Genomic DNA, 10260 nt, shown 5'->3' with positions numbered 1-10260 from the left:
ACAAATTTATGGAAGTATTGTAACACATCAAGTTCTTGTAAACTGCTGTAATTTTCAAAAGGCGTTTGTGTTTGTTTTTTTCAAATTAAGAAGGCTTGTACTAGACATATTCAGTGATCTAATCTGATTGTTATTAATTTTCCTGACCTGTGGCAATCTCCCTTCCAGATTTGTCTTGGATCTACATTCCACTTTGTACAAACCTCGTTCATCGCTTGAAACACACACACACGGGAAACACATATCATCAATACATTCGGCTGGGGTGGTCAAGGACAGCCCAATCATCAGCAGCATGAAAATCGCCATGGTCTGAAAGTTAGTAACCATTTCCTTATTCAAGCGATTGCTTTACATTTTATGCAATTAACATAATTGTTCAAAATTAAATGTTAACACCTAAGGAATGAACTCTATCGAAACTAAGTGCTCGATTTTTTTAATTGTAAAGAAAGTGTCAAAACACTCGCGAATGTATTATATATTATACTTTAGCAAATGTTTTTGTGGGATGATGTGTTTACATGGACTAGTAAATGACAATGTTTAAGGCCTGCAATTATTTATATCCGACAATTTCGAATTTCACGTTGAATGTAACAATCGATATAATCTACATGACAATGAAACTAGACACAGTGTTTATCTGATAAATAAGTCCGTCCTAAAAAGAGGCTTAAATAAATTTCAAATTACGTTAAAGGGTTTATATCTCGTGAAACACGATGCTTATGTCCAACCTACTGCAATATAAACGTTCCGAAATTATGTGAACGATGTACATTTTCGCGGCATAATTATGTATTGCATTTTTAGCGTGAATACTGAATACTAATCGAAAAACATAAAACATACACAATAAAAATATTGCACAGCGGTGTGTATAATTATTTTAAAATATGTATACCGTATTCAGCGGACATATTCACACTGGGCTTGCCTGTCCTCATATTATGTGTGTAAACGTCTAAATATTAACATATTGTATCTACTGTTGTACTTTACTCTACTTATATGAAACAATTAAAAGAAATCCCGACTTGAACGAATCACTTTTGAAAATATTATTCCGAAATGAATATGTATTTACAGTAAAAATTTCATAAACTATAACGGAAATTCCATAAGTGGTATAAAATGAAAAAATTGTCGACAATATTTCAAAAGAACAAACCAATATATTAATTTATACATCGTGATAAGAGTTACCAGAGAGGGTAATCACGTGATAGACAAGATCGCGACGTTCATGCCGAGGCAGATTTTTTCGTCGTTTTATACCCTGTATTACTTGTATTTATTGTTTAAAGCGAGATTATACGATTTTTCATATGTGTTGAATTGTAATATATTGATAAAATATGTTACAATATCACAACATAGGCAAGAAACATTATACATTGAAGACGGATTTCATAATATGCAGCAAAGACATATGAGCGCCCCGAGCCGATTGTTACGAATATATTTCGTACATAGTTTCCTACAATAACCGAAGCATTCATCTATTTAGTTAGTTTTCGTGTGTCGTACATGCATGATATACATGCTTTCGAATTCGGTTGTACAGCCTTTTTCGATTTCGGAATTTAATATCTGGTTTAGTTAGCATTTTTCGACACATGTTCTTCTTAACTTTTATTTTAATTTATATAAAAATATATGTTTAATAAGATTTTAAAACATATTATATTGATTAATAAATACTTGACAAGATCGTATATACTCGCTTTAAATGAAACTTACATACCAGCCAAATCACAATGAAAGTTACTAGCGTTATTTTGTGTTGATATTCGCTATTTGTTTCGTCTTTACTCGCTGCGAACTTTCTAACCGGGGTGACCTAATAGCTCCACTAAAAAAATAAGTGTCCCGTAGGCATTGACGTCGCCATTTTGAATATTACGTGATTACATCATCTGGTAATGAAGACGAGAGATACCAAACAGTGAGGACAATAATAAGAAAACTAATTCAACGGGCTTCAAGCATCGACCTTATGTTTCACCTACTTATTCATTATAATTTATAAATAATTTAATGACATGCATAAGGTACATACCTGTCTACATCGTAAGTTCAACATTGCATTTACGGCTTTTACAAGTTAGTCTCTTGCAATAAAAGAATCAACGGTATCATGCGACACACGTTTCAATAGGAAATTATTGATAACGATCAGGAGATTTACTGATATGAATAAGGAAATTTATATGCACCACATATCATGCTATCTTTAAAGACTATGTAAAGATTAATCATGTTTATATTTAATTTGCTTCCCGTTTAAAGAGTTAATTTTCGTCTATTTTGATGCATTCAGTTGTCTCATTTTTACTTTGAATTTCATGCTTCTTTGGTGTAAACGAAGATTGCTGGCTGATTAATTGAACCACATAGATGGTACTATCGGTATATGAAATGTAAAATAGTTATCTTCTTAATTGAAGAAGCCCGTGTGTTTGTAATTAGTACTTCGTTAGTAACAGTTATACATGTTTATACAACAAACCATATTAAATGTCAATCGATATATTGCAAAACAAGATTAATCAGATGCATATTGGCTATTATCTGTGCAGGTAAATCAACACAGCTTATGTTTACGGTATCATTCTACACAGTAATGCATCATATGAAAGTTATTTTGAAAAAAAAATCAAAATAGCTGCTTTATGGCAGACTTAGCGAACAGGCATCGCTATATATATAAACTATAAATTTTAGGCTGGAAATGCCAAGACCTTGACTGCATCTGTTTATTTCCGTTGTGTAACCACCCAGGCTAACAAACACACTTATGCACTAGCACCGAATCAAGCTAAGTTGTTAAAGAAATAAATGGGTTTGCAAACTTTCTCGCGTGGTAGGCCTAATGGTATATACAATTCAACTTGTTGGACAAATTCAATAACACAATTGACACATTTACCTAGTTTTCTGTCACGCAAATTTGAACAACTGTACACTGCACAAAGCGCGGGCCTCTGTATTGATGATATTTCAACACAATTTTTTCGTCGTTGATTATTTAATTAGTATATACCCTCGAACGAAGGTTGTTTTACTAGTTATCAACGAAATGATAGAAAGATAGAAAATAAACTGGCAAACGCCGCGCGCTAAGGAAAACATTGTAACGTCACCAAAAGATGCGCTAACGTCACGAACAGCGTTACTTAAGGCCAAAGCGCGTGTTTATAGCGATTGCGCAATAAAAAACACCACTTTTTCGTGATTTATTCAAAAACTGGATTTTCCACAGAAATGACGAATACGCCATCGTGTAGATCGCGTTCTCGTACATATGCATGTCAAATTTCAGCAAACGTGTTGGGCCAGTTTTCAAGACCCTCAAATCGCGGCTATACGCTGGAGCTTAATGAATTTTAGTCGCCATTATCATTCGTTCAATTGAACGTCATCAATAGATGACGTCCAATACATCACTCATTCCATACACTAAAGGCAACTTGTATTACACAACATTAAACATTAACATGACCTAACTGCTCGCGCATCGCTTTAGAACGGTTCCTTCAATGCCGTGAGAGTTAAATAAGTTAAATTGCGCACCGAATCTCACTATAAAATATAATCATTCAGTGCAATATGAATATCATTTACTATTATTACTATTCATATTAATGTTTGCGTTACAAAAAGCCGACTATATGAAGTTCGTTCAACGCTTTGATTACAGCATGAAATAGCTTCGGTGACCTTTTAGTGTAGCCACGCATAGGGGAGAAAACTGTGTCCAAACAAAAAACTTCCTGGTTCACCTGAAAACAAAATGGCTTCCAACTTGGAGTCTTCGCTTGCAACAAAAGCATCAGATACACTATGGGACTTTTCCTGTGATGCTTGCAATAAAAACGAGGCTCAGTTTAACTGCGAAGGGTGTTTTAAGTGTTACTGCGAGAATTGCGTGAAACTACACAACCAACTATTTAATTATCACTCTTTGTTCGGAAGAGAGCAAATAGAGAAATGGCCAATTGCCAAGTCAACATTAGACATACTGGAGCAATGTGAAAAGCATAGCGATGAAAAAATAAAACTGTTCTGTGAGGACCATAGTCAACTTTGTTGTCTTGTTTGCGTGGCACGCTATCACAGGTAAGTTGAATTTAACCAGTGTTGTTGGTGGGGTTGTTTGCTCTAACAGTTATGTTTTCTAACCATATGCAACAAGGTCAAGGCGGATATTTGAAAAATAAGTGTACATTTTAAATAAAAAATGTCTATTGAAAAGTCCAATTCCTTATGAAACATTCTGAATTTTAAATATGTATTTACAGATAATGTACGCATCTTAAACTGGTCGAAGTACTATTATCTTAAGCTTATGGATCAGCCTAATCTAGGCCGTAATTGTTTACTTAAACCGACCAATTTTAGTCAAGCTGTTTACATTGATTTAAAGTATCAGTTTACTACGTTTGTAGTGATAATGTTCGACATACAAGTTCAACAGTTTAAAGATGATTGTTGATATCAATATTTGCATTTCCCGATTACCGTCGGTAGTAGTTGTTAGACCGCAGGATAACAATTCAGATTAACGCGGGTTCTATTCTCGGTACAGCGACGTAGCTTGTGTGTTGATTGGTCATATAATCATTTGAATGGCTTTTTTTCCTACCTCTGATTAAGGTAAGCAATTGTAAGTTACGTGAATAAATATGTGCACTTAGCACTGGTAACCAGCTACCACAAGAAAAGTGTGAGTTGGTGATATGAACGAAATGCAGACGGTAAAACAATCCAACAAATCAATCAAACACTTAAATTGTTAACATTTGTTTCAAGATAATAAATTCCATGTGGCCAACGTGATGTTGATTTATGTTAAATTTTCGTGTTTTAAATGAACTTTGGTAAGCGAGGACGACATGCACTTAATCCTAGAGGATATTATAATCGAAGAATAAAGTACATACAAAGTGGTTACTAAATATATATATTGTATTGTAGATCTTGCCATAAAGTCAGCCTTCTTGAAGAGATAAACAAATATTCGACAGCAGACGGTCATGCGCTCTCATCAAACATTCAACACATACAAGAAGAGTTGAAGGAAATGAAAGACAAAGCTGAAGGCAATCTTCTGACGCTTGAGATGATGTACCAGCAAATTAAGAAAGAGATCGACACAGTGCGACAGAAAATAAATGCAGAATTAGATCGGCTAGAGAGAGCAACAATGCAAGAAGTGGACAAATTGATTTCTAGCTCTACGATAAATATTTCTAAAGAAAGAGAAAATTGTGGTAGCATTCAAGAAAGTTTGCAATGTCTCAGTAAAGTGGTTAATGAAGTTTGCAACACGAGCAGTAAACTTCTTTTTATAGCTTTAGAAAAATATCAACAACAGATAAAAAACTCTGAATTATTTATAAAAGAGTCGAAAGCCACACATGATAATCATATTGAATTTGCACCCAGTAAAGCCATCGAGAAGTATTTAATGAAATTGGAAGGTCTGGGAAACGTTGGCCAACCAAATAAGGTTATTTCGCTGCATAAAAAGTCAGAATATAGCGTAAAGGTTTCGCCTGGTGAATACGGTTGCCATATTTATTCTATCTGTGAGCTACTTTCTGGTGAGACGCTTGTACTAGACTTTATCCATAATGATGTGAAACTGATAGACAATAAATACCAGTTATTGAGCAATTGCGAAGTTCCTCAATATTCATATGACATGTGTCTGATATCTTCAAGTGAGGTCATTGTCACAACAAATGAGACAGGCAATGATGACGGTCTTCACGGTCTACAGATGATTTATGTCAGGATTAACAGGTTGGAAAAGGGATGGAGGCTTCAGCTACCGCATAGGTGTGTTGGTATTGCTCACCATGACGAGCATCTGTATGTAACTTCCGGTATAGCGCTGTTTAAGTACACTCTTACTGGAAAACTAATAAAGAAACTGTACGAGGACACAACGAGATCTGATACAGGTAGTGAACACATATTCTTTTAGTATAGTTATTATAATGCAAAGGTATATATAAACGAATATTGCTAATAGATCTTGTGAATCACGGATGTATAGTTGATCACATAAGTTCCACAATTTTTGTATTTTAGAATTGTGCATGTATACCAAATGTTATATTCACATGAATAAGCGATACATTAAATCTGTGAACAATATTGGAAAGCGAAAGTACGCTTCGAAATATAAGGTCGTTTAGATCATAAATAGTCTATATGCTAAGTGTGTGTACGTTGTGCCATATCGCTTAACGTACTATTCAATTTATAGCCATACAAAATAATCTTAGTTGTCGTTTCCTCATGTTATTCAAGTGACCAGCATAATACCATTATCAACCCATTTCCGAATTAACTTAAATTGCATATAAATATTGTGTTATAATGATTTTTGTCTGCAGTGTACAAGTGTGCTGTCAACCTAATGGGTGACAAGATCTACGTCATCAACATGGACAACGATACGCTCCTCACACTGGCCATAGATGGAACAGTTATCTACACCTTTTCTGACATTGACCTTAAATGCCTAATGGGTGTTCATATGACTGCTGGTGGACAAGTGCTCCTGTGTGGCTATGGATCCAACACAATTATACAGGTCGACAGCGAGGGGAAGAAGAAGCTGGCTACACTGGCTAATGAAAACGATGGAGTTAAAGATACATGTTCAGTCTTCTACAGTTGCAGCACTAATTCAGTTCTCGTGGGTGTTGAAAACAAAGACATCATAGTATTTAAAGTAACATAGGCAGCGACAAAACAAATCGTGTGATAGAAAGATAGAAAGGATCATCAAAGGATTGATACTAAAGTTACTATACTCACGTTGATTTGTGATTCAGCACAATATGAAGTACGTTTACAACTTTTATGTTCGTGAAGTAAATATGCATAAAATAACAAATTAACGACTTGAGTAAACTTATAAATTGGCAAGTATATGTGCATAGTGCTCAAAATATTAATAAACACATGTATTTTAAATTTCATACGTAAACAATCTAAAATAGAGTATTTGAAATACAATCAAAATAGTCTGACCAATGACGTTTTTATTTTAAATTTGTTAAGCAGAAAATAAATCATTTAAGTATACGGCTGCATACTGTTATTTACTTAAACGTTTTATAGATACAAGTAAACGTTGCAAATCTTGTTTTCATCTCGGTATTTTATGATATTCTTGTTTTCATTTACGTACTTTATTCGACACTTAATTTTATTTATGCACTTTATTTGATTCTTGTTTACATTAACGTACTTAATTAGATTCTTATGTTCATGTAAATACTGTATTTGAATCTTGTTTTCATTCACGTAATTTGTTTGATTTTTGTTTCTATTTAAAGGGGCCTTTTCACAGATTTTGGCATAATTTGAAGTTTTTCATTTAATGCTTTATATTGATAAATGTTAACATTGGATATAAAAAACTCCAGTAAACAATCAATAATAAAATAAAAACTAGAAAAAAAAGTTAACGTAACCCTCAGCAGGGCTCGAACCACTGAGCACTGAAGTCCTGAAGTAAAAAGTCTACCACTTACACCACTCGACCATCCTTCCGTATACACTGACAGGTGTATTTTATACATAATATAAGTTATCCTCGTAGTTTCGCAAAATACAACGACAACAACAGAACTCTCCAAATTATTAATTCGTAACGCGTTGCAACGCTTCATAATTTTAGGGTTTTTATATGGTCAAAAGATGCATATAATGGCTATTTTAGAGCATGGTAAATGTTCTGTATTACTGTTTCCTCACAAATATCATAACTAAAACGAACATTTGCGAATCTGAAACAACTTTTTTCAATTTTGTCGATTTCCCAAACGTGAAAAGACCCTTTTAAGTACTTTATTTTATTTTCGTTTCAATTGATGTAATTGTTTGGAAACAGTGTTCTAGAATACATGTATATTGAAATGGCAAAACTACTCTGATGTTTATATTATTAATTTTGCTATGTATTTTGAATTGTTTTTCGTATGAGATGTACCCATAACGTCAACATAAACTTGTATAATATGAACTGTTAATTGATCGTTACCTGATACCTTCAAAGTGTTATGCATTTTGATGACAAGACCATTGATTTAGAAAGTGTTTATTGCAGATGGAACTAAAGTTGATTTAACCAATTATAATATGTTAACTCTATTCAAACACCATGTCATTGTGGATATTTTAATCTCCCGAAAAGGAAAGAGTGTAAAATGGAGTCGCGTCTTGTCCACCCTTCAGATTATTAATTTTTTGTGGAATTTAGTTAGTGATCACAGAAGTGAGTAAAGTGTGGAGAGCATAGCGATGAAAAAATAAAACTGTTCTGTGATTCGCATAGCCAACTTTGTTGTCACGTTTGCGTGGCACTTCATCACAGGTAAAGTACATTATAAAATATGTTTTTTGTATGTGGTTTATTATAAAAACATATGTTTTCTAAGCACATGATACATTTGAAAAAGCGTTCTGGAGAAATGGATGTACTTCTTAAATAAAGGTTGATGTATTTTACAAGTACACTTGTATTGACCGTTCCAATTGTATATGTATGTAAACATAATTGAGCACACCTTTTAATTTAAAATCTCTGCTTTATTTGTTTACCTAAACCGTCCAGTTTAAGAGTTTTATATTGATTAAAATCGTCTGTTTACTACGTTCGATAGATAACGTTCTACATACATGTTTAAATGTTAAAGTTTGAGTGATGATATCAATGATTACATTTCGCCAATACTGCCGGCAGTAGTTGGTAGAGCGCAGGACAATAAATCTAAAGATATCTTTGATTCCTGGTCGGGCCAAATAACATGAATGGTCATTGGTAATGCTATTATAACTGCGGAAATTATTTCGATTCCTCTGATTCAATTAAATCAGTTAAACGTTACTAGCATTAGTATGTGACCAGCTATCGCTTGAAAGGTGTCTGTTGGTTTAACTTACCTTTGTCTTATGACTATAATACAACATATGGCATGCGATTTGTCGATGCTATTGTGACAAGCTCTAGACATTTCTGAACATAGTACATGAGTCGGAATGATCATGATGCAAATGTTGCGGTCCGAACAAATATTGTCAGTTTTATTTTTGGTCAAATAAAGTGTTTACATCCATTGTTAAACGGATACAAAAATAACAAGTCAATAAACACAAATACCCTCTTCGCAGTGTTTGTGAAGCACAATTTAGCTGCTAGTTGAAACACAATGAAATAAGAGCTTTGCAAATGAATTATTGACAATGAACGTTGATGTGTGTAATATGTCCATTAACTAATTGATTAAACTGTTAAACCATTGATGTGGTTCTATCTATTGCTCTAACTCCGCAAACAAATGTGACGGGGCTGTATTTAAGACACTCGGTTGGTTGGTGGGTTAGTTTGTCGGTTGGTTTGGTGGTTTGTACGTCTGTCCGCATACCATTAAAAACGTTTGACAAAGCGGTGCGGAGGTATATTAGGTCACGTTGATAACAAAATATAGTTTTCACTGAATTAGAAGTGATGTTAGTGCAAACAATATTTATCAAATAAAATATTTAGTTTAAAAGTAACACACTTTCAAGTACTAGTATCAATTATTTGTTACAATAACACAATATGTTTACATATATTGACGCTAAATTGGTCGTTGTCAGTTCATGTACCATTTACAAGTATCCCGGGTTCTATTAGGAATACTCGGCTCCGGAAAAATGCTCTTATAGGCACGAAGTCATACCCCGGGAAACCTGTCAATATATTTTCGTATTCCGAGTACTTTGTAGTATATTCAAGAGTACCCGGGATACTTTTAAGTAGTAAATGTAGTAAATGAACAGGCAATGACCAATGTTGGAGGCTCAATTGGTCATTGTCGGCTTATGTACTTCTTTCAACCACCACGTGTACTCTTAAGTATACTACAATGTACCCCGGCTACTGAAAATACACTTTAAGGAACCCTTCCATACTCCGGGTATCTTTTAGTATACTGTATATTATATACTTTTTAGAGATACTTTTAAGCGGTTTTATAGCCGACAATGACAAATAAATCGTTTTTGACCATCATCAATTCTACTGAAGTATTCAGATATGATAAGGTTTAAACATAACTTCCAATTTAATGTATTGAAACGACAATGGTCTCAGACCCCTTTTCTGGCGAGGTCCCGAATGGAGTCTTAAATTTATTTTTGTCCTAACTATTTGGTGAATTTTGTTATATCTTAAAAATGACCTTT

The 10260-nt window shown here is 33.9% G+C and overlaps 1 protein-coding gene across 1 annotated transcript; it reads left to right on the top strand.

Moving 5' to 3' along the window:
- The first annotated feature begins 3794 nt into the window (after window positions 1-3794).
- Window positions 3795-9331, top strand: LOC127847748 (uncharacterized). The gene is made up of 3 exons (XM_052379874.1): window positions 3795-4125; window positions 4984-5975; window positions 6414-9331. The coding sequence occupies exons 1-3, from the start codon at window positions 3800-3802 to the stop codon at window positions 6761-6763; spliced, it is 1668 nt and encodes a 555-aa protein (XP_052235834.1). The 5' UTR covers window positions 3795-3799; the 3' UTR covers window positions 6764-9331.
- Window positions 9332-10260: the final 929 nt, after the last annotated feature.

Source organism: Dreissena polymorpha, chromosome 10, assembly GCF_020536995.1.
Source record: "Dreissena polymorpha isolate Duluth1 chromosome 10, UMN_Dpol_1.0, whole genome shotgun sequence".
NCBI classification, from domain to species: Eukaryota; Metazoa; Mollusca; class Bivalvia; order Myida; family Dreissenidae; genus Dreissena; species Dreissena polymorpha.
This window is presented reverse-complemented; position numbering and strand designations above follow the sequence as displayed.